Here is a 26737-nt window from a genome sequence, read left to right on the forward strand (position 1 = left end):
TTTCCATAACTTTTACACGTTTTAGTTAGTTTTGTAAACACACAACACACTTTCAGTTACTTATCTTTTTTTTTCTTTTAATTATAGCTTTAATTTATTTCAGTTGATGAAAATGTTTTATCAATTCTACTTTTCATCATTTCGTGAGTTTTCGTTAACGATAATAACCTCGGTGGGAATATATGAGCTACGATTCACATAACACCCTGGAAAGACAGGAAGCAGGAAGACGATGTTTGTGTCGAACTCCTGTACCACCTGGTTCCAAAAATAAACAGCTACACATAAAGAAAGGAAGAAGGAAAGAGCCCCCCCACACCCACCCCCACCCCCACTAACACCCCTGCTCCTTTTTCCCTGCTGGAAACCTTCAACTTTTTTTATTGTCCATTACATTAATAACTGGGAAACTGCAACTGCCATGCCTGCTCCACTGCTTCGTCATCACCAAATGAGTTTAAAATGCAACGGCCAGCAAAAACAAAGACTGGGTGACATGTATGGAAGGTGTTTCGCTCTGCCAGATGCCACAGTATTGGACTGCCAGTTGCCTGGAGCCCCCTTTTTTTTTTTTTTTTTTTTTTTGCTGGCATCGCCCTATCTACATACAGCTGCATACAAAACTGGTCCAAGGCGGTATCATTTGTAACAGTGAAAAACAGATAACAAACAGAATAAAAATTTTTTAAAAAGTATGTGTAAGGTACCTGGATGTGGTGTTGGCTGTGATTTTGAGGGTACCGGGGTTGCGGATGAGTTTATCCAGGATACTGACTATCTGTTCAAACTTAGGCCGGTTGTTCCTCTCCTTCTGCCAGCAGTCCAACATCAGCTGGTAGAGGGTAGCAGGGCAGTCCATGGGCGGGGGGAGGCGGTACCCCTCATCTACAGCTTTTATTACCTGGAAATGTGAAAGAAAAGACAGGATTGAACGATAGAAATGACAGAATAGATAAAATGCAAAAATCTAAATCTTACCAAGTGTATTTTTCTCATTTCTAGTCAAAATATCTCATCACACTCATGGCAGCCGCCTCATATTTTATCACGGTAACAATGGATCAGTTATTTTCTAGATATACTTATGATGGAGAGGTTGGTGGCCCGGATACATGCAGCCAGTCGAAAAACCCTTAGTATGTGGGATGGTGTTTATATTATGGTTAAAGAAAGAGTGCAACATAATTATCTATGACTATCCTTATCACCTACCTGTTTATATCTGTAAATTATATTATTTTTCATGAATATACAGGGCGGGGAAGATTTACAATGAACATTTAGTTGTTTTTTTCTCAGCAGGCACTACGTCAATTGTTTTGAAACCAAACATATATTGATGTCATAATCATACCTAACACTATTATCCATACCTTTTCAGAAACTTTTGCCCATATGAGTAATCAGGAAAGCAAACGTCAAAGTGTGTGATTTGCTGAATGCACTCGTCACACCAAAGGAGATTTCAAAAATAGTTGGAGTGTCCATAAAGACTGTTTATAATGTAAAGAAGAGAATGACTATGAGCAAAACTATTACGAGAAAGTCTGGAAGTGGAGGAAGCAACAAAAAACGTACCAAAGCTTTTATTAAAGCTCTCAAATCCAAAATCCTAAAGGATCCAACCAAATCCATGAGAAAAATGGCAATTGAACTTGAGGTAGACAACAAGACCGTTAGAAATGTAGTAAAATATGATTTGAAGTTAAAATCTCACACAAGAACACCAAAACACTTGTTGACAACAGCAACAAATCCAACTTTAGCAATTTTTGGGAATCATGTTTATGGCCGCCTTCTAGTCCAGATCTAAACCCTCTGGATTCTGCTGTTTGGGGCGTTTTAGAACATGCTACCAATAGAACATCACACAGCAATGTCGACTTTCTTAAAGATACTATTAAAGAAGAATGGGAGAAGTTGTCACCCGAATATTTGAGGAACACTTGCTCAAGTTTCAGGAAGCGTGTGAAGGCAGTTATTGAGAAAGAAGGAGGACACATAGAATAAAAAAAATTTCTATTATGTAAATTTTCTTGTGGCAAATAAATTCTCATGACTTTCAATAAACTAATTGGTCATACACTGTCTTTCAATCCCTGCCTCAAAATATTGTAAATTTTGCTTCCCCACCCTGTACATGTATTTGTTTTTTGTTTTTTTTTAACTTTATTATGGAACTTTTCAACATTTACAAAACTTTTCGTTTCACAAGTATGACATTTATAATTTCAAGCAATGTATTCATAATACAAAGATTGACACTGGACGTTATAAACAAACAGAACCCAAAACAAAACAAAACAAAACAAAAAAAAAGGGCAATTCAAACAAGACACGAATAAAGACAGTCAAGACAGTGGATTCTGGTACCATTAAAGGAGGAGAAAAAATACATATATTTGTTTTTATTAACGGTTTTTGTATTTTGAGATCCAGGTTGGGTTGGTATGGGGGTCGCCATTGGTTCTGGGGTGAGGTTATACTTTGGGTGTCACAAAATCGTGTATCATAAAATGTGAATTTCTTTCTTTTTTTGTACTGTACTTTTGGAGATGTAGAATGAAAAAAAAAAAAAAAAAAAAAAAAAAATATACATATATATATATATATATATATATATATATATATATATATATATATATATATATATATATATATATAAAATCTCATCACACTTAAAATCAGACATAATCATGTAAAGAGTAACTTTTCAGTGAGATATAAGAATTTATTTTTTGACAATAGATCTTGAAAATCTTATTTCAAGAAATCTTACCAACATAATTTTTACTTGTTCCACTGGCAGATTTTTTTGCTTGAATTATCTTATTTTATCTTATCTTAAAAAATCTTGAATTAAGCAAAAAAATAAAAATAAAAATCTGCCTTCAGAATCTGCTTCATTCAAGATTTTTTTTTGTTTAATTCAAGATTTTTTTTGCTTAATTCAAACAAAAAAAATCTGCCAGTGGAACAAGTTAAAATTATCTTGCTAAGATTTCTTGGAATAGGATTTTCACTTGTTCCATTGGCAGATTTTTTGATTAGTTCAAGATTTTTTTGTTAATTCAAGATTTTTGTGCTTTATTCAAAATTTTTTGGATTAATTCAAGCCAAAAAATCTGCCAGTGGAACAAGTTAAAATTATCTTGGTAAGATTTCTTGAAATAGGATTTTCACTTGTTCCATTGGCAGATTTTTTTGATTAGTTCAAGATTTTTTTTTTTTTGGTTAATTCAAGATTTTTTTTTGCTTTATTCAAGATTTTTTGGCTTGATTCAAGCCAAAAAATCTGCCAATGGAACAAGCGAAAATTATCTTGGTAAGATCTCTTGAAATAGGATTTTCACTTGTTCCATTGGCAGATTTTTTTTTTTTTTTGTTTAATTCAAGATTTTTATTTTTATTTTTTTTTGCTTAATTCAAGATTTTTTTTTTTTGCTTAATTCAGAAATGTTTTATGTTTAATTCAAGCAAAAATATCTGCCAATGGAACAAGTTAAAATTATCTTGGTAAGATTTCTTGAAATAATATTTTCAAGATCTATTGTCTAAAAATCAGTTCTTATATCTCACTGAAAAGTTACTCTTTAGGTGATTATGTCTTATTTTAAATGTAATGAGATATTTGGACTAGAAATGAGAAAAATACACTTTGTAAGATTTAGATTTTTTCCAGTGATCCTGCTGCTGTGGTGGTGGTGGTAATTGTACTCACATCCTGATTGGACATCTCCCAGTACGGCCGCTCTCCGTATGACATCACTTCCCAGAGAACGATGCCGTAACTCCACGCGTCACTGGCGGATGTAAACTTCCTATAGGCGATGGCCTCTGGAGCTGTCCACCGAATGGGGATCTTACCTCCCTGAAAAACAGTTGAATGAACAGTAAATATACAGTATGTTCATAGATTTACTTCGAAACATGAGCATCTCACAAATTGAATACAAAGTGCAATACTGTTCCATCTAAATGCATAGAAGTCTGTGAAGGTAAAAGTGTTGTCATAGATTAAAATAATGCTGACTGGTTCTGTGGAGATCATATTGCTTCATGCTGCATCGAGGAGTTGCTTAGAAAAAAAAAAAAAAAAGACTTTCAACTAGGAAGGTTTGCTTTGCTTTCACATGCTTACAAATATAAATGCAGTATATGGACAGAAATAATGGGACACATTACACCTATGGATTGTAGGACTTCCTGTTCCTGCTGATTTGAAATATTAAAATGTTCATGTCAGTCACTGTAACAAAATTAACACATAAAGACCCAAACCTCCAAAATCAACCAAAACATCTACTGATCTAAACTGTTTAATATCTGTTGATCAAATAATTCTATCAATACATGTAAATAATTGGTGTAAAATACAGTTTGTCGTCTTTTCATGGTCATCACATATGACCCATCTGGACGTTCAGAGGCTCCGTAGTTACCGAGGAAACACCATCATCTTCTACAACACAGGTGTGAAACGTGCGGCCCGGGGGCCAAATCTGGCCCGCCAAAGGGTCCAATCCGGCCCGTGGGATGAACTTGTGAAATGCAAAAATTACAATGAAGATATTAACAATCAATGGTGTCAGAATCATTTTAATTCAGGTTCCACATACAGACACATACAGTTCAATTTGATTTCAAGTGGGTCAGATCAGTAAAATATTATCATAATAACCTATAAATAATGACAACCCCAAATTCTCCCTTTGTGTTTTTTGGTGTGAAAAAGTAAAATTCCATCAAAGTACTTACATTACCAAACTATACTTTTACAAAAAATGTGAATAGCCTGAACAAATATGAACAAACGGAAATGTCTTAAGAAAAGTAAGTGCAATTTTACCAATATTCTGCCTGATACTAAATGTTTTGTGCGATTGTAATGCACATGAGTAAATGATAAACTGATAAAACTAGACAGAATATTGTTAAAATTGCATTTGTTCTTTCTTAAAACAATTCAAGTTGTTCATGTTATTCAGATTTTTAAGGAAACTTTGTAGATGTAAACATGATCATGATATAATTTTACTTTTTTCACTGTTATTATTTTACTGGTCTGGCCCACTCGAGATCAAATTGGGCTGAATGTGGAACTGAACTAAAATAAGTTTGACACCCCTGTTCTACAACATTGATTCACCAGTAAAACCCATGGAGTTGGATCAATGACAGTGGATGGAGACACTTGTTTTTATGTTCAGTTAATGATATCTTTGCTGAAAAAGTCACTTTTTCTTGACTTTTCTCTGTTTTTGATATAATAACCCTCAACTTTACTCTGAGCTTCAATGAACATCTACATGATCAGTGAATTAAATATAGAAAAATACGATTGGCACTGAAAAAACACAAAATAAGACAGATAATATTACAATCAGTGGTAATAAATCACTTAAGAAAGGTTGAACGTAGAGAAAAAAATCAGTTATTGATGTCTTTGCTGAAAATGCTCTTTTTTCTTCAGTTTTCTCTGTTTCTTTTATTGGCTGATAACCCTCAACTTCGCGCCTAGCTTTAATGAACATCTACATCATCAATAAATTAAATGTATTAATATATTTTTTAAAGATAATATTACAATAAATGGTAATAAATCACTTAAGAAAGGTTAAATATAGAGAAAAAAAAAATCATTTGGGAACTGACACAAAAATAGCACTGGGTCTTTATGAGTTAAAAGCTGATTTTTCTTCCTGAGTGAAAGTTGAAGAAACCAGAAAGTTACATGTTGTTCAAAGATATTATTTATGGCCAGAAAACGACAAAAAAATTTGAGAAATCTGGAAGCAGAACATTTAAAACAGCTATAATGATAAAAATAATAATAATAAAATAAATCATCATCATCATAACAATCATAATTGTTGAGAAAAATTCATGAGATGACAATGTAAACAAAGTTAATCCTAAAAATAAAGTAAAAACATTTGTATCAACAGTCATAACAATAAAAAAAAACGAAAGACCTGAATTCATTTTGTCCCAGTAATTTTGTCCATATAGTGTAAAGTACTCTGACAAAAATGGATGATCCTGGAGGAGAAAAAAAAGTAGCTGCAAACACTAATCTACAGTTTCCTGGATTATCTCTCACTATAGTGTCAACAGCATTAGTCATTGTTGCTGAAAACCAGGACAAATGATGAAAATGAGGCTGAAGACAGGAGGCTAACGGCAGCCAAAGCTAACACAGTCATGGCCAAGTTACTCAATCCAGTCCAAACATACAGTACATTTCTAAAACTAGAGCTAAGTACAGTTAGCTTTTATGGTTCAGGTAGAGAAACGTCTGCATTTAAGCCGTCGTAAACCTATGAGGAGCTGTAAGTGCAAGGGACTGACTCCAGATCTGCACCAGCGGCAGGAGAATTAACCTAGCATATATGTTTTTTCGAGGTGAACATACAGACGGATCGGCTCTGATCTACCAGGGAATCGAACTCAGAACCAACAGTGTTTATTACTTAAGAAACACTGGATTGTAATGTACACTTCCAGGTAAAAAAAAAGAAAAAAAAAAAAAAAACTGGACTAAACACAGATTTCCTTTGGATAATCACTATCGACATGAGTAAAAAATAGATAGATAGATAGATAGATAGATAGATAGATAGATAGATAGATAGATAGATAGATAGATAGATAGATAGATAGATAGATAGATAGATAGATAGATAGACAGATAGATAGGTTTACTTTATTAATCCCCAAGGGAAAAATTCAAAATACAAAATGCGGTCACTGCTCCACAAACACAGTCATACCACAACAACAATCAATAAATAAATAAATGCAGAGTATAAAAAACTGTGAATAAGTTAGATTAAAAAGAAGTCGAATTAAAAGACAAAATGTGTTGTCTACCTATCACATAAAAACATAAAAGCATAAAAACATAAAAGAATAAAAGTAGTGAAACTTAACCAAGTTTAAGTCACTAATAAGGAAAAATGAGTCAAAAATGAGTCAAAAATGAGTCAAACATGCTGGTGGACTGTCGTTTCCAAGATACAAAAAGTGAACTTCTGAGAAATAATGAGTCAGTGGGTCTTGCTCAAGTGGAATTTTTGTCTCAGAGCCACTAGATCTACTTCAAAGCACTGTCACTGTCTTTCCTGTTCATCTAACACTGTTACTGTACAATGGAAATTGTAATGTCTTGTCAAATTAAAAGCACTTCCTGTACTGGCAAATGACGTCAAGCTAACTTCCATTCACGCTACAATATATTAAGCTGAATATTTTCATAACTATTTTGGTCAGATATAGGATTTTGAGATTGATTAACTTAAAAAAAGTTGTTGAATCAATGATAAATTAATCTGGCTGCAATTGAGAAAATTAGTCAGTGTAACCTAAAACGCTGAGTTGAATGGTTGGATAGTGGGGTTGATTTTACAACAGATTAAAAGTACAAATAACGTGTCTTTTAGTGTTTTCTACTTAATAGTTTAAGTTCAATACTTTTAGCATTAAAGTTGAACTACTTAAACCGATTGATTAGTTGATCATTATTCAAATCATTTAACTGCAATCACTTGCCTCAAATTTTTGGAGTAAACTCTACTTATCCGGGCATACAGTGAAGTGTGTGTTCCGCATTTCTAGTCGAAATATCTCATCACACTTAAAATAAGACATAATCACCTAAAGAGTAACTTTTCAGTGAGATATTAGAACTTATTTTTAGACAACAGGTCTTGAAAATTTTATTTCAAGAAATCTTACCAAGATAATTTTCACTTGATTTTTTTTTTTTTTTTTTTTTTGCTTAATTCAAGATTTATTTATTTTTGCTTAATTCAAGCAAAAAAGTCTGCCATCTGCCTTAAAAAAAATTAGTTCAAGAAATCTTACCAAGATCATTTTCACTTGTTCCACTGGCAGATTTTTTTTGCTTAATTCAAGAATTATTTTGCTTAATTCAGGATTTTTTTTCTGCTTAATTCAAGATTGAAAAGTGAAAAGTTACTCTTTAGGTGATTATGTCTTATTTTTAAGTGTGATGAAATATTTTGACTAGAAATGAGAAAAATACACTTGGTAAGATTTAAATTTTTGGTTCTTTCTCCCAGGGAACAGATTAGCTTTTCTGTCAACTCCAATTACAGCCCTAACTATTAAAACTTAAACCTTATGTTTTATTGATTACTCATACTCATCCCTAGATTATTTTTAGTCAATTTATTTTTGCTGTGTAATACCGTTCTAAAATGGACAGAGTTTACTTTTGACATGTATAACATTATTGTGTTTTGTGCGGGTTTAGTCAGAATTTATTATGATATGTATAAGACTTGCTAAGTTACTTATAGGAGCTGACATGGGACTTAATTCTTATTTTATTTTATTTTATTTTTGATTTTATATCTTGTTTTCTTACTTGCTGTTTTTAATCACCTTTTAATGTTTTAAATGTGTTTCTTTTTCCCTGTCGTTGTATTTCAATGTCCTGTGTGAAGCATCTTGAATTGCCTTGTTGCTGAAATATGCTATACAAATGAACTTGCCTTGCCTTAATGGATTATATAAATTGAACTTCATCCCACTCCTTTTCAAATATGTTTTTCTTTGCTTTTTTACAGTGTTTTTCCTTGTTGTATTGGTTTTAAATGTTGATATTCGAAATAAACAAAACCAAACTAAATAAATCATAATCTGATGATATTCTATAAAAATTAGGCTACAAACATACATACCTCAATCTTAAAATCTGTTGCTCGGTATTTATTTCAATTTAGTATTTAGTACAATTTATGTACAACATAAATATTACTTTCAATAAGAAGAGGACATTGAATTCAGGTATTTCAATGCTAACATTACGTATGATGCTCATAGATGCTATGCTAAATTATGCTTAAGTCACAGTCAAATGGATGAGTTTAGGTCATGTATTCATGACTAGTGCAACATGTAGAATCAACCTACTTCAACCAACTGATTAGCTGATCATTACTCAAATCATTTAAGTGAAATCACTTGCCTCAAATTTTTGGAGTAAACTCGACTTATCCGGGCTTACAGTGTAAAGCTAATGCAGTCCGAATAGTACAGGGTGGGGAAGCAAAATTTACAATGAACATTTAGTTGTTTTTTCTCAGCAGGCACTACGTCAATTGATTTGAAACCAAACATATATTGATGTCACAATCATACCTAACACTATTATCCATACCTTTTCAGAAACTTTTGCCCATATGAGTAATCAGGAAAGCAAACGTCAAAGAGTGTGTGATTTGCTGAATGCACTCGTCACACCAAAGGAGATTTCAAAAATAGTTGGAGTGCCCATAAAGACTGTTTATAATGGAAAGAAGAGAATGACTATGAGCAAAACTATTACCAGAAAGTCTGGAAGTGGAGGGAGCCACAAAAAACGTACCAAAGCTTTTATTAAAGCTCTCAAATCCAGAATCCTAAAGGATCCAACCAAATCCATGAGAAAAATGGCAATTGAACTTGAGGTAGACAACAAGACCGTTAGAAATGCAGTAAAATATGATTTGAAGTTAAAATCTTACACAAGAACACCAAAACACTTGTTGACAACAGCAACAAATCCAACTTTAGCAATTTTTGGGAATCATGTTTATGGCCGCCTTCTAGCCCAGATCTAAACCCTCTGGATTCTGCTATTTGGGGCGTTTTAGAACATGCTACCAATAGAACATCACACAGCAATGTTGACTTTCTTAAAGATACTATTAAAGAAGAATGGGAGAAGTTGTCACCCGAATATTTGAGGAACACTTGCTCAAGTTTCAGGAAGCGTGCGAAGGCAGTTATTGAGAAAGAAGGAGGACACATAGAATAAAAACATTTTCTATTATGTCAATTTTCTTGTGGCAAATAAATTCTCATGACTTTCAATAAACTAATTGGTCATACACTGTCTTTCAATCCCTGCCTCAAAATATTGTAAATTTTGCTTCCCCACCCTGTATTTAAGCGCTATTCTGCATAGAAAAAAGAGAGTAGACGTTTCAGAGAAGCTTTGATGGGAATGTGCTAGCATGTGTAGAGCGTTGTCAGTTACTGTAACATGGAGTTTATTATTCTGTCCTATTATTTTAGATTATGTATTTCTGGGAGAAAGGCAAATGGAACGCTCGCTGTTTATTTGACAAGCAATTCTCAGCCAGCAAATTATACCATGTTTAAAGGGGCTGCACGCATGGTCTAGACCACAGGATCCTATGATGAAGATGACCACACACACACACACATATACACAAACACATATACACACACTGTGCATGAAGTACGGCTGAATGCCCGGAGCACTGTGAGCCTGATGGATTTCACGTTGCGATCTGCATGTTAAGAAGTCAAACCAGTAAACTGCGTCTACAGAGAAGTGATTTTTCATATTTTCTGTGCAAATATTCCCAAACTGATGCTGTTTGCCCACTTGTTTTTCATCAGCAGGGCAGCGCTACCAGACTGGTAAACTATCTTTGAGGTTTTTGGTCTTAGTTTCATTTTTTTTTTTCCCCCCTCGGCTAAAAGTGTTGCTTTTAAAAGCGCTGAAAGACACATCTCAGGCATTACTAAGGTGAGGTAAAGCACCAATATTTTCCACAATCTTGCAATAATTTAGAAGAGTTGCTCAAAAAAAAAAAACAAAAACAAAAACTCCATCTCTGGTTGGGAAATATTACCAAAGCTGTTACCATCTGAGTTTGGTAGCATCATTACGCACAATATTCCTCACAAACTAAGGAAAATGGAGTCAAATTGGGCATGTGAAAGAGCAGAATATGTTGCTTAATTAATATAATGAATGTAATCTGTCTTGTGGTGTTGAGACATGTTAAGTAGGAAGATAGGAAGCAAGAAAAGCAAGAAATAAAATATGCAGAGTGGATTTATTGAACTGAGAATATATGAGATTTTGAGAGTATAAACTTCATGAAATATTGGGCTAAAGTGCACTTTCACACTATTCAGACCTATCAGTGAGTATATTAATATACCGTTTCAACTAGCAAGCAGATTTATGTAACACTAAGTGCTGTAATTTATACACTATATGGACAAAAGTATTGGGACACGTCGGATTTAGGTGTTTCTTTTCTAACAAGGGTCTGGGATACAAAACAATAATGATATAGGTTTATATTGTGATAAATATCATTGTATTGGTTAGTTTTGTTTAAGTTATCTTTGCTTCCAAAATGCCTCAGAGATGTTTTTACTTAATTTCACTCAGCATTGATTTGTTTTTGTTTTTTGTTTTTTTTTTTAATCAATGACTATGATTTTTTTTTTTTAATGTTCTACCTTTACTTTACTTGCTGTGACTATAAATAACAATTTTCTAACACAACTCACCTTCTACTTTCTTCACATCTCACTTAGGAAGAAAAATCTCCCATTAAACTTTAAGTAAAAACTGATGTTTATAAACTATATGGACAAAAATACTGGGACACATCATGGCTGCAGTTCGTAAGATGTCCTGTTCATGCCGATTTGAGATAAAAACATTAATATTTGCTTAATCCCCTAAGACCCAGCAGTAGGTTTTCTGTCCACATTTGTGGACAAGAGTTTCACAACTTTATACAAAAAAAAAAAAGAAAAGAAAAGAAAACTGTCCACCGCAAAGGACATTCCATATAAACTGTAAAAACTGCATCTGAAAAAACTGTTGCATCATGATGTTTCCAATATAGGCAGTTATTTAATAAAAAACAAAAAAAGCTTGTACTTTGCTGACATTTCCTGGGTCTTAGGAAGTTCGAGGGGGCATATTTTGCTAAACCCACTTCTATTAGTTTTTGGTTCATTTATTTGTGTATTTGGAGCCTAACAGTTCATAAAGTTTGAATTTGAACCTTCCAGGTGCTGCAAAGCTATCTTTATATTAATTTTGGCAAATCTTGAGTAGATTTCTACAACCTGTTTTAACTCCTTCTGAATTTGTTACGTTTTAGAACTAGTTATGTCACGACATTTAAGGTCAAGACTTCCAACGAACATTTCTCCGAGTATGACATAATTGTTTATCAGCAGCAGCGGTTGTAGTAAAAACTGAAAATATGTCCAAACTTTGAGCTGATTACCTAAAATGTTCAGTTGTTGGTTGAACGGGACAGAGCAGCACAGCCAACAACAAGGAGGGGGCGGGGCCTGAAGTAGCTCATGTGCATTTAAACGACTTTTTCTTGTGTCATTACTCAGAAATTGGGTTGAAGATGGACCTGTGGAGTTGAATTAATGAAGAATTCCGACCCAAGCAGAGCATTTACAGTTTATGTAGACCACAGGGAAATGTTTTAAAATGCAGAATTCCATTTAAAAAAGCAAAATACCATTCCTTTAAAGTTTAATGGGAGATTTTTTTTTCCTCAGTGAGACCTGAATGTGTCAAATCCTTTTGTCCATACAGAGTAAATATATATATATGTATAAAGTATGGGTTATGTTCTTAGCTGGTGTTTGTGTTCCAGCTCACCCTGGTGGTGTAAGCAGCCTCCGGGTCATCCTCCAGGACTCGGGACAGGCCGAAGTCTGAAACTTTACACACCAGGTTGCTGTTGACCAGGATGTTTCGTGCTGCCAGGTCTCGGTGAACGTAGCCCATGTCTGACAGATACTTCATGCCCGAGGCGATGCCCCGCAGCATGCCAACCAACTGGATACCTGTAAACTGGGCATCGTGCTTCTGCAAAACAAACACAGAGCAAGAAAAAAAGGAAGGTGAGAACCGGAGGAAGGAAGAGGAAATAAAACGGCATATAGCATTAAGGCAACACTTTAATGTATATTTCATAGAACAAAAAAGGAGTGTGACCTTTCCGATGATTTGCATAAAATGACACCTCTCTGTGTTAGTATCCGTGGCATTTTCATTACCCTTTATAAACCACCTTTGACATTCTCTACCTCATCGTCAGCTCCACTGTGAAATCCCAAAGCCAAAGACGGGATAATGGAAGTCAGGAAGAGAGCCATTATTGACACACACACATATTATATGTATTCATTTTTAAGATTTTTACTCTGCTGAAATTTTTTTTTGCATAGTAAACCTGTGATAATATTAACCCTTTACAGGACACTTAATGTGCACTGTCCATTGAGCATATTATTGTTGCACTGGCTTTTAACCCTTTCATGCATAGTGGTCACTCCAGCGGACACTTCTTCTCCAGCTGTTCTCTTGTATGTTCATTGATTTTATTGTTTTAGTTCCATATCAGCCGACACAGTGGACGCCTATGCATCATCCCATACACTGACATTCATACCATTACTGTAACTTTGCTGTTCTTGATAAACCTGATCTGCACTCACATGTCTGAGTGTAAATCAATTGTTTGTTGTTGATATTAGATTGTAATTAACAGTTTTCTTAAACAAAAAGGTTTTTTTTTTTGCATCTTATCTCCACAAAGTGAGTAATAACTAATATTAGAGTATGTTAAAATGTGACAAAACATCAAACATCATTAGCAGCATTAAAAAAAATGTATTTCATAGTTTTCACACAGTATATCAGTGAATGCTTGTTTCTTTGCTTCAAAAATTAAATGCATGGTGTCCAGCTGAGTGGACATTTTTACACCTCCATGAAAAATAGGTTCATAAAAAAATTTTCAATCGCATTTTTTTTTTTTTTTCATGCCGAAAAAGGAATAAAATCACTCAGGAAAAAAAAAAAATCTTGATAAAGGTTCTTATAATTCATGCATGAAAGGGTTAAAATGAGTGTGTGACTTTTATTTGTTTTATCTTCTGGTTGCGCTTTAGACACTATTTATCCTATTACTGTGTATCTGCTTTTTTTTTTTTTATCAGTTTTAATTTATCTTGTATTTATTCTTATTTTACTAGTTTTAGTATATTTTGCATTTGTATTTGCAGATTTGTGCAGCACTTTGCGTCCTTTTAAATGTACTATATAAATAAAGTTGACCTTGGCCCTCATAGAAATACTCTGAAATTCAAAATTTCGACCTTAGTGTGCTATTAAAGGACGTAAGAATGTATTACTTTTGTGAAATTTCTCCACATTTTTTAGTGTTATGTAGAAAATCATGGTCAGTGAAGTTACCATATTTGGTTCCTTACCCATATGTACCAAAAAAAAAAAAGAAAAAACACATTTTATCTATCTATCTATCTATCTATCTATCTATCTATCTATCTATCTATCTATCTATCTATCTATCTATCTATCTATCTATCTATCTATCTATCTGTTTTTTACTCTAATGTAAAATATGTGCTGCAGCTTAAAAAGGTTGGGAAACACTGCTGTAGACCACATTGGACCTGAGATTGTTCCCTCACTGGAACTGTTGCTGTCACTGTCTTGTAATGTATATGGAAATTACCAAATATAGTCACTTGCCCGATACAGAGTTAAACAGCCTAATGGGGATTTCCTGTGAAAACCGCCTGAAAAAGTACAAGGTTTCCTGCAGATACTAGAATTCCTCCACACTTTCCATTTTCAGGTATTGCATTTCCATTTTAACTTCTCTGTGTTTGTCAAAGACCGGGTCATTTGCAAAAGAGAAGTATAAGATGAGTGTGTTTTCCTTTTTGAAAGCCCACCGGGTTCATCTCGCCTTCCATTTCATCTGGAGCAATTAGTGGCCAGACCACCTGGTTCTGGCTCTTCAAAGATTCGCAGATTCAAAGAACAGATAAAAGCTCTGATGCGTACGGTAAGAATGTGAAGGTATACGTGCGTGCGTTTGCGTATATGACACATTTTCACTGATAAAGTGCAGAGTTCTGGGAAAAAAACGTGGAGGGAAAAACAGCTCCTGGTCCTGGATGTGTCTGGACGCTGTGCAGACACATGTGGAAAAGGGCTAAAACAGGCATCGGCGCACATGCTTTCATGCCAGTGTTGTGGCTTGGCTGATGTGCGTTGGCTAATTTCAGCGAGCCAGGTCAATTTTTCTGTAAGACTCAGACGCACGGCAAGAATAAAATGTGCTCCTGGCGAGATGGACTTGAGGAATACCAGAGAAGAATCTGTGTCACATGATAAGCCTAAAGACCCCTGGAGGGTACAGATAAGAAACTGTTAAATCTACTTAGTGGATGTCTTTAAAGTCAGTGGAGGAAATTCACTAATAAGGACATTTAGGTTCTTCATAACAAACTTGCAGTAATGACCCATTTTAGGGTTAGCGTTTGGGTTACGTTTGATTAGTTTAGGTTGAGTTTTGGCACGTGGTAACACAAATTAGAAGAAGTTTAATACGTCCACACTTAGTCACACTTTTTCCCTTTTCTGTACTTAACCTAGGGGTCAACAAAAGAGGCGTTTTTGACCCAAAAGGGGAGAAGAAAACTCAGACTCAAGGCTTATTTATGCTCACTTTATGTACATAAATAGGTACGTTCATTTCAAACATTACCATTTATTGTAATATTATCTTCTTTATTTTGCGTTTTTTCATTCTAAATCTTATATTGTCTTATATTTAATATACTGATAATATAGATGTTCATTAAAGCTCACATTAAAGTTGAGGGTTATTATATCATAAACAGAGAAGACTGAAGTAAAAGTGAATTTTTCAGTCATTAACTGAACATAAACCAGGTGTCTCCATCCACTGTCATTGATCCAACTCCATGGGTTTTACTGGTAAATCAATGTTGTAGAAGATGACAGTGTTTCCATGGTAACTACGGAGCCTCTGAACATCCAAATGGGTCATGTCTGATGACCGTGAAAAGATGACAAACTGTATTTTACACCAATATGTACGTAAATAGGTACGTTCGTTTCAAACATTATAATTTATTGTAATATTATCTTCTTTATTTTGCGTTTTTTCATTCTAAATCTTATATTTTCTTATATTTAATATACTGATAATATAGATGTTCATTAAAGCTCACATTAAAGTTGAGGGTTATTATATCATAAACAGAGAAAACTGAAGTAAAAGTGTCATTTTCAGTCCAACCTGTCATTAACTGAACGTAAACCAGGTGTCTCCATCCACTGTCATTGATCCAAGTCCATGGGTTTTACTGGTGAATCAATGTTGTAGAAGATGACAGTGTTTCCATGGTAACTACGGAGCCTCTGAACGTCCAAGTGGGTCATGTCTGATGACCGTGAAAAGATGGCAAACTGTATTTTACACCAATATGTACGTAAATAGGTATGTTCGTTTCAAACGTTACCATTTATTGTAATATTATCTTCTTTATTTTGAGTTTTTTCATTCTAAATCTTATATTTTCCTATATTTAATTCACTGATCATGTAGATGTTCATTAAAGCTCAGATTAAAATTGAGGGTTATTATATCATAAACAGAGAAAACTGAAGTGTCTTTTTCAATCCAATGAATTTTTCTCTTTATTTTAAGTGATTTATCACCATTTATTATAATATTATGCTTTGTATTTTGTGCTTTTTTGTGCTAATCATATATTTTCTGATCCTGTAGAGGTTCATAAAAGCTCAGAGTAAAGTTGAGGGTTACATGAAAACAGAGAAAACTGATGAAAAAGTGATTTTTTCCAACAAAATCTGTCATTAATTGAACATAAACCATGTGTGTCCGTCCACTGTCATTGATCCAACTCCATGGGTTTTACTGGTGAATCAGTGTAGTAGAAGATGATGGTGTTTCCACGGTAACTACGGAACCTCTGAATGTCCAAATGGGTCATATCTGATAACCATGAAAAGATGACAAACTGCATTTTACATCAATTATTTACATGTATTGATAGGATTAGTGGATCAACAGAGATTAAACAGTTTAGATCAATAGATGGTTTGGGTTAAAAGCAGATGTTTGGGTCTTTAAAAATAAAATAAAATAAAAATACTTGAGATTCTTTTCTATTTTACTGTAACTGGGGGGCTATTTCCAAAACACAAAGCTGGTTCATTGTGTAATGGAGAGAAAAAAAAAAAAAATCCACTGATCTGTGTAGATTTAGACTTAGAAACAGACTAACTCTGAACATAGGCAAACTGATTCTCTTTGATTTTTATCTTTAATTCTTTCTTTTCAGTTGATGAAAAACTGTTTTTATTCCGTGTACAGTAAAGGCTGCACATTTCTACAGATGTAAGAAGGACTTCAGATCTATAACAATGATCTGAAAATCTATTTCTTCTGTGTCAAATGTCTGTACTGAACTGGAGAAAAAAGGGCATTGAAATGTGCTGCTCCGTCTGCTTGGAAATGCTTATAATAAAATGACCTGAAACTTAAGGAGCTGGTCTCACTAAACACTTTTAAAGGGATTTTCAATATAATGCAGAGAGAAAAATCTGACTGTAGATTATAGATCAAATTCCGTATTATTCCAAATGCTCTCTTTGTACTTTTGTACTTGCCTTTTATTTTATTTATCAGTGTCTGTATGTGGGTGCTTCTATGAAACTGGTCCCTAAAAACAGGACATGGGGGCTAAAAAAAAAAACAGATGTAGACTAATGTTATGAAGCAAGTTTGAAAGCACTTTGGGTCTATTTTAAAAATACATATTTACTGAGATAAAAGAGAAACTATTTTTCAGATAAAACACATTTTTATGTTGTTTATAAAAGAATCCGCATGTAACATGGGAAAAAAGGACACGAAAATTACACTTATGTTGTATATATTCAATCCGTATTTATATATTTGTATATATATATATTTATATATATATTTTTTATATTTATAACCATTTGCACTACATCATATCGAACAATATTTGCACTCTCCTTTTAAACACTTTTTTATTCAAATTTATATGACTGTTTTATGTGTATGTCAAAGTATGTTTTTTATGCTGCTAACAACACTGTGAATTTCCCCATTGTGGGATCAATAAAGGAATATCTTATCTTATTTTCCACCTGACAGAGGCTTAAGAGTCACATCTGACTCATGTCGTAACCCTGAGCGTAGTGTTCGAGCTCCATGAAAAGAGTAGATGTTAAAAGGATAAAGCATGGTCTCAAAGGGAATGTACACTTCTATGATAAGTTACAGTTTCATTCTTCTGTGTGTTATATTATCACTTACCCTTAAGAAACTATCCAGGGATCCATTCTCCATGTATTCAGTGACGATCATGACAGGTTTACCTACGATACAAAGACACAGAGTCATGTTCAGTCACATTCAACATGTCATTTCTGTTGCATATTCATAATAAAATTAATGCGAAGATGGACGTTCAAGTAGCAGACAAACATTTCAGAGAACCAAAGTCACTCTCAATGGGAGAGGGGGCACGGGGGGGGTTAATGTTTTTACTGTTTATTATGTTATACTTCTTTTAACCCTTTCAATGCATAGTGGTCACTACAGTGGACAGCTGTTCAAAGGTGTACTGTTGTATATTCATGGATTTTGTTGTTTTAGTTCCATATCAGCCAACACAGTGGCCGCTTATGCACCATCCCATACACTGACATTTATACCATTACTGTAACTTTGCTGCTCTAGATCAACCTGATCTGCACTAACATGTTTGAGTGTAAAAAAAAAAAAAAAAAAAAAAAGCAAATTGTTATGAGACTGTAAATAACAGTTTTGTTTTGTTTTTGTTTTTTTTTAGCTTTTTTTTTTTTTGCATATTATCTCCATGAAGTAATAACTAGTATTAGAATATGTTAAAAATATGAGAAAACATCAGATTAGCAGCATTAAAAATGTTTTTATTTTCTAGTTTTCACACAGTATATCAGTAAATACATGCTTCTTTGCTTCTAAAATTAAACGCATGGTGAAACTCCATGAAAAATAGGTTCATAAAAAAAAAATTCAACTGCATTGTTTTTTTTTTTTTTTTTTTTTTTCATGCCTACAGAGGAATAAAAACACTGAGGAAAAAAAAAAAATCTGGATTAAGGTTCTCATAATTCACGCATGAAAGCGTTAATGTCATTTGACCCGTTTCAGACTGCCATTATAACAGGCCACCAAGGTGTCTTCATGTTTTTTTTGCAATAAAAGTGCCAGAAAATGTCTTTTTGGCCACTTCTTTTGCACCTTTGTTTTCAGGAAGAACTTAACTTCCAATATGTGGCCATTAACCCTTTCATGCATAGTGGTCACTCCGGTGAACAGTTATTCTATATCTGTTCTCTCTTGTATATTCATGGATTTTGTTGTTTTAGTTCCATATCAGCCAACACAGTGGCCGCTTATGCACCATCCCATACACTGACATTTATACCATTACTGTAACTTTGCTGCTCTAGATAAACCTGATCTGCACTAACATGTTTGAGTGTAAAAACAAAAAAAAAAAAAAAAAAGCAAATTGTTATGAGACTGTAAATAACAGTTTTGTTTTGTTTTTGGTTTTTTTTTTAGCTTTTTTTTTTTTTTTTTGCATATTATCTCCATGAAGTAATAACTAGTATTAGAATATGTTAAAAATATGAAAAAACATCAGATTAGCAGCATTAAAAATGTTTTTATTTTCTAGTTTTCACACAGTATATCAGTAAATACATGCTTCTTTGCTTCTAAAATTAAACGCATGGTGAAACTCCATGAAAAATAGGTTCATAAAAAAAAATTTCAACTGCATTGTTTTTTTTTTTTGTTTTTTTTTTTTCATGCCTACAGAGGAATAAAAACACTGAGGAAAAAAAAAAAATCTGGATTAAGGTTCTCATAATTCACGCATGAAAGCGTTAATATCATTTAACCCGTTTCAGACTGCCATTATAACAGGCCACCAAGGTGTCTTCATGTTTTTTTTGCAATAAAAGTGCCAGAAAATGTCTTTTTGGCCACTTCTTTTGCACCTTTGTTTTCAGGAAGAACTTAACTTCCAATATGTGGCCATTAACCCTTTCATGTATAGTGGTCACTCCGGTGAACAGTTATTCTATATCTGTTCTCTCTTGTATATTCATGGATTTTGTTGTTTTAGTTCCATATCAGCCAACACAGTGGCCGCTTATGCACCATCCCATACACTGACATTTATACCATTACTGTAACTTTGCTGCTCTAGATAAACCTGATCTGCACTAACATGTTTGAGTGTAAAAACAAAAAAAAAAAAAAAAGCAAATTGTTATGAGACTGTAAATAACAGTTTTGTTTTGTTTTTGTTTTTTTTTAGCTTTTTTTTTTTTTTTGCATATTATCTCCATGAAGTAATAACTAGTATTAGAATATGTTAAAAATATGAGAAAACATCAGATTAGCAGCATTAAAAATGTTTTTATTTTCTAGTTTTCACACAGTATATCAGTAAATACATGCTTCTTTGCTTCTAAAATTAAACGCATGGTGAAACTCCATGAAAAATAGGTTCATAAAAAAAAATTCAACTGCATTGTTTTTTTTTTTTTGTTTTTTTTTTTCATGCCTACAGAGGAATAAAAACACTGAGGAAAAAAAAAAAATCTGGATTAAGGTTCTCATAATTCACGCATGAAAGCGTTAATATCATTTAACCCGTTTCAGACTGCCATTATAACAGGCCACCAAGGTGTCTTCATGTTTTTTTTTGCAATAAAAGTGCCAGAAAATGTCTTTTTGGCCACTTCTTTTGCACCTTTGTTTTCAGGAAGAACTTAACTTCCAATATGTGGCCATTAACCCTTTCATGCATAGTGGTCACTCCGGTGAACAGTTATTCTATATCTGTTCTCTCTTGTATATTCATGGATTTTGTTGTTTTAGTTCCATATCAGCCAACACAGTGGCCGCTTATGCACCATCCCATACACTGACATTTATACCATTACTGTAACTTTGCTGCTCTAGATAAACCTGATCTGCACTAACATGTTTGAGTGTAAAAAAAAAAAAAAAAAAAAAAAGCAAATTGTTATGAGACTGTAAATAACAGTTTTGTTTTGTTTTTGTTTTTTTTTTTAGCTTTTTTTTTTTTTTGCATATTATCTCCATGAAGTAATAACTAGTATTAGAATATGTTAAAAATATGAGAAAACATCAGATTAGCAGCATTAAAAATGTTTTTATTTTCTAGTTTTCACACAGTATATCAGTAAATACATGCTTCTTTGCTTCTAAAATTAAACGCATGGTGAAACTCCATGAAAAATAGGTTCATAAAAAAAAATTCAACTGCATTGTTTTTTTTTTTTGTTTTTTTTTTTCATGCCTACAGAGGAATAAAAACACTGAGGAAAAAAAAAAAAATCTGGATTAAGGTTCTCATAATTCACGCATGAAAGCGTTAATATCATTTAACCCGTTTCAGACTGCCATTATAACAGGCCACCAAGGTGTCTTCATGTTTTTTTTGCAATAAAAGTGCCAGAAAATGTCTTTTTGGCCACTTCTTTTGCACCTTTGTTTTCAGGAAGAACTTAACTTCCAATATGTGGCCATTAACCCTTTCATGCATAGTGGTCACTCCGGTGAACAGTTATTCTATATCTGTTCTCTCTTGTATATTCATGGATTTTGTTGTTTTAGTTCCATATCAGCCAACACAGTGGCCGCTTATGCACCATCCCATACACTGACATTTATACCATTACTGTAACTTTGCTGCTCTAGATAAACCTGATCTGCACTAACATGTTTGAGTGTAAAAACAAAAAAAAAAAAAAAAAAAGCAAATTGTTATGAGACTGTAAATAACAGTTTTGTTTTGTTTTTGTTTTTTTTTAGCTTTTTTTTTTTTTTTTTGCATATTATCTCCATGAAGTAATAACTAGTATTAGAATATGTTAAAAATATGAGAAAACATCAGATTAGCAGCATTAAAAATGTTTTTATTTTCTAGTTTTCACACAGTATATCAGTAAATACATGCTTCTTTGCTTCTAAAATTAAACGCATTGTGAAACTCCATGAAAAATAGGTTCATAAAAAAAAAATTCAACTGCATTGTTTTTTTTTTTTTTTTTTTTTTTTTTTCATGCCTACAGAGGAATAAAAACACTGAGGAAAAAAAAAAAAATCTGGATTAAGGTTCTCATAATTCACGCATGAAAGCGTTAATATCATTTAACCCGTTTCAGACTGCCATTATAACAGGCCACCAAGGTGTCTTCATGTTTTTTTTTGCAATAAAAGTGCCAGAAAATGTCTTTTTGGCCACTTCTTTTGCACCTTTGTTTTCAGGAAGAACTTAACTTCCAATATGTGGCCATTAACCCTTTCATGCATAGTGGTCACTCCGGTGAACAGTTATTCTATATCTGTTCTCGTATATTCATGGATTTTGTTGTTTTAGTTCCATATCAGCCAACACAGTGGCCGCTTATGCACCATCCCATACACTGACATTTATACCATTACTGTAACTTTGCTGCTCTAGATAAACCTGATCTGCACTGACATGTTTGAGTGTAAATCAATTGCTAATAAAATTGGGAGTATGATAAAATGGGAGAAAACATCAGATTAGCTGCATTAAAAAGGTTTTGATTTTATAGCTTTCACACAGTTTATCACTTTCTGATACTGCATTCCTTCCTTAAAAATTAATCACATGGTGTCCAGTGTAGTGGACATTTTTGGAACTCCACAAAAAAAATATGAAGGTAGATTTCTTTCTTTACTGCTTTAACCAAAAAAATAAAAAATAAATAAAAAAAAAATTCACTTCAATCAAGAAAAAAAGTGTTCAAATACACTTTTTGTCCTGTCTGTAAGCATGATCAAGTGCCTGTCTTGCATGTTCAATGTATGTGTTGTTGTAATGCCAAGGCAATCACCTAGACTGCAAAACAAATCTACCTATGGGTATAAATAAAGTAACCTTGACCTTGACCTTGTTGATTGAAGTTCAGGTCTTAGATTAATCTTTCTTTTAACCCAACACCATGTTCGTTGCAGATTCATTTTCTGAAAAAGTTAACACATTCAAGCAGAGGGGCTGTGACCTGACTTGAAGCAAACGTCGGCGGCTCCTGATCAGGACCAGGTTGAACCCCCTCCATTTCTGTGAGTCACACCTCCACACACACACACACACACACACACACACACACACACACACACACACACACACACACACACACACACACACACACACACACACTCGGCACAAAGAAATGATCCCTGTTATAGTTTTAAGGTCCCGGCAGGTCAGCTGTCAAAGTGTGACATCTTTATTTCTGTGGAGGATCTGGTTGTAAATCCACACTGCCTGCTATCATCTGCAGATGATCAGACTAAGGCCAACACCAGGTTTATTACCAAGCGAAGACAAAAAAAAAAAAAAAACAGCTTTTCGAGCCTTTAAATCAGTGATTGTTAAATGAACAGCGTCAGTGTCAGGACTTATTCGTGCCCCAGATGGCTTTGTTCTTCCTGCTTCCCTCTTCAGTTGCCACCAGCCTTATGCCTGCTTCTCTGTTTTATTCTGATTAATGTGCCCTTCCCACTCCTCCCCCTGCCCTCGTTTATTCCTGACCTACCTTTACTCTATCATTTCTGCCTCTTTTTTCCACCAGCAGCCAAGTCCTCCCTATCCCATATATTTTTTTCTTGCATGTATTAATAAAACCCTCCCTATCTGCTCAGATGAAGATGATCTTTCAGGAATGTGAGGGAGGAAATAAAAAAAAAAAAAAAAAAAGAGTTGTTAAACGAATGAAGTTTCTTGCTTTAATTTAATCAATAATGACGTGATTTAAGTTGATGCTTTTAATTAAATTACATTCGAACATAACAGATCTGGCTTGTGTTACTGTTACGAATGTGTAAATCAATCTCTAAAATCAACATTTTTTATTTTTTTTTTTCTCTGTGCATAGAGGTAGCTGTAATTAGTCCAGATGGAAGGAGCGCCTGAGATAAATGAGGTGTAAAGCTTGAAAATAAACAGCGCACTTCCAGGTTGTGATCTCTGTAAAGACCAATTTAAACAAATATTTTTCTCCTTAAATGTTCCACATATTAGACTTATTCTAATTCCACAAGTTTGTCGATGTGACTGAAAATGAACGTTACAACATGAACTGGATGATGATGACTTTTAACCTGTAAACACCCAAAAATCCACCTTTGACCAAAACCATCTACTGATCTAAAATATTTAATCCCCGTTGATCCACTAATCCTATCAATACATGTAAATAATCGGTGTGAAATGCAATTTTTTATCTTTTCATGGTCATCAAATATGACCCATTTGGACGTCCAGAGGCTCCGTACACTGCAAAAAGTGTACAAAAATAAGAAAATTCAACATTATTGGGTAAAAATGTCTTATGTTGCATAAAATTATCTACCAGTGCAGGAAGAAAATTGCATTCATCAAGTTTTCTTCAAATAAGGAAATATTATCTAAGGCTAATAGAATGCTAGAATTATTATTTTAAGTAGAATATACTTATTTCAAGTCTTCATAGTAAGATTTATATTTATCTACAGTATCTATATATGGTCTTATGGAGATGTAATGACTCAATAGATATGAATTTATAGGCAAAACTGCATAAAACAAGTAAAAATTTCTGGAGGGCAAACAGTTCCTGTGTCCACCGTACTCATCCCCCCAAAATGGAGCTTGTTTTGTTAGAAATATCGCTTAAAATTAGTTGCAATGTCTAAGTGGGGTAGCTCAAGATGAAAACTCTTGGAACAAGTTAAATAATCTTAACAAGATTCAGTGTCAATAAGTATATAAATCTAAAAAATAAGGATCTTTCAAGATAAATATTCCAAATTCAAGTCAATTTATCCAAGTCGGATATTTATTTTTTGCAGTGTAATGAATGTGGAAACACCATCATCTTCTACAGCGTTGATTCATCAGTAAAACCCATGGAGTTTGACCAGTGATAGTGGATGGAGACACTGGGTTTATGTTCAGTTAATGATATAATTTAGTTTAAAAGTCATTTTTTCGTCAGTTTTTTTCTGTTTTTAACATGATAAACCGCAACTTTAATCTGAGCTTTTATGAACATCTACATGATCAGTGAATTAAACATAGGAAAATACTTGATTTTCACTGAAAAAACACAAAATAAAGTAATAATAATAAATAAATAAATAAATAAAAATGTAAAAATAAATAAATAAATAAAGTAATAAATAAATGATGATAAATCACTTAAGAAAGGTTAGAGAGAAAAATTAACTTGGGAACTGCCACAAAAGTAGCATGGGGTCTTTATGGGTTAATGTGGACTATACTGGTAAAAATCCAAATCTTAACAAGTGTATTTTTCTCATTTCTAGTCAAAATATCTCATCACAACTAAAATAAGACATAATCACCTAAAGAGCAACTTTTTAGTGAGATATAAGAACTTATTTTTAGACAATAGATCTGGAAAATCTTATTTCAAGTAATCTTACCAAGATAATTTTCACTTGTGCCATTGGCAGATTTTTTTTTTGCTTAACCCATAAAGACCCAATGTTTTTATGCAGCAGTTCCAAAACAGTTTTTTTCTCTCTCTCTCTCTCTATATATATATATATATTTTTTTTTTTAAGTGATTTATCACCATTTATTATAATATTATCCCCTGTATTTTGTGTTTTTACTGTAAAAATAAAGTATTTTCCTCTGTTTAATTCACTGATCATGTAGATATTCATAAAAACTCAGATTATAGTTGAGGGTTATCATATTAGAAACCGAGAAAAGTGAAGAAAAAGTGACTTTTTCAGCAAAATATATAGCTAACTTAACATAAACCAAGTGTCTCCATCCACTGTCACTGATCCAACTCCATGGGTTTTACTGGTGAATTGATGTTGTAGAAGATGACGGTGTTTACATTTTCACTAAGGAGCCTCTGAACGTCCAAATGGGTCATATCCGATGACCATGAAAAGATGACAAACTGTGTTTTACACCAGTTATTTACATGTATTGATAGGATTAGAGGATCAACATTATTATTAAACATTTAGGTCAGTAGATGCTTTTGTTTGCTGGTGGCTGTTTGAGTCTTTATGGGTTAATTCAATTTATAATAAATGGTGATAAATCCTTTAATAAAGGATAAGTATAGAGAAAAAATATTTTGGGAAGTGCCACAAAAGTAACACTGGGTCTTTATGGGTTAAAATGCCCCCCAAAAAAAAAAAAAAAAAAAAAAATGTCTGTTGAACAATGTGTCTCTGAACAGCATGGATTGTCAAAATAATTGAAGCACTTTCTATAATAATCATTCCAAAGTGAAATCTATCATCATCAAAACACTGATACTGTTAAATACACCCACAATCCCCATCCCTAAAAGGCTGTGATGGATCACTCCATTTACCATCGGACGGCTATTATAGTAACAGACAGGAACACACACCCGGTCCTCCCTCCTGTCCTCCACTCCCTTCCCTTATCCTCTCTATTCTCAACATTGGCAGCGAGAAAAAGGCCCCAAAGCGCCTTTGTTCATTGAACACAACTGTGAGTGTGTATGTGTGTAAGTGTGTGTTTGGAAGCACAGAAACCACTATGTGAGTGTCTATGTGTGCTTACAAATATGCAGCCTTTGGACCGGCCAAAAGCAGCAGCAAGGTAAATGGGGTGTGAAAGTCTCAGGATTATTAAGAATTAACAGGAGCAGCTTAATAAATCACCCTGCAGCAGTGTGTGTTTGTAGGTGTGTGTACGTCTGTGTCTGTGGGAGAAAGCAAAAATCCCAACAACGGATAACGTCCTGAAACTATTAGCGGCGTTTGTCTGCTGAGGGTTGTTTAGGGGAATCCCTCCCTTACCCACTCACAGTACTGATATTAAGCCTTAAAGCGGTGACATGTAGTATTTGTACTTTCAAATATTAAAAAATGACCTTAAAGTATCATTACAGTGGTGG

The 26737-nt window shown here is 33.6% G+C and overlaps 1 protein-coding gene and 1 long non-coding RNA gene across 4 annotated transcripts in view; both read right to left on the minus strand.

Moving 5' to 3' along the window:
• Positions 1-26737, minus strand: part of epha3 (eph receptor A3) — a 333749-nt gene that overhangs the window by 32591 nt on the left and 274421 nt on the right. For all 3 annotated transcript variants that reach the window (XM_030125112.1, XM_030125114.1, XM_030125113.1), the window contains 4 exons: positions 18030-18091; positions 12473-12682; positions 3722-3871; positions 708-901 (listed from right to left, as the gene is read on the minus strand). In XM_030125112.1, coding sequence (XP_029980972.1) covers positions 708-901; positions 3722-3871; positions 12473-12682; positions 18030-18091 — 616 coding nt within the window. The remainder of the gene's footprint in view (positions 1-707; positions 902-3721; positions 3872-12472; positions 12683-18029; positions 18092-26737) is intronic.
• Positions 6240-11454, minus strand: LOC115412552 (uncharacterized). The gene is made up of 3 exons (XR_003934352.1): positions 11302-11454; positions 10465-10467; positions 6240-6252 (listed from the first exon to the last, which is right to left on the minus strand). It is a non-coding gene; the product is annotated as an uncharacterized LOC115412552 (long non-coding RNA).

Source organism: Sphaeramia orbicularis, chromosome 21, assembly GCF_902148855.1.
Source record: "Sphaeramia orbicularis chromosome 21, fSphaOr1.1, whole genome shotgun sequence".
Classification (NCBI taxonomy): Eukaryota; Metazoa; Chordata; class Actinopteri; order Kurtiformes; family Apogonidae; genus Sphaeramia; species Sphaeramia orbicularis.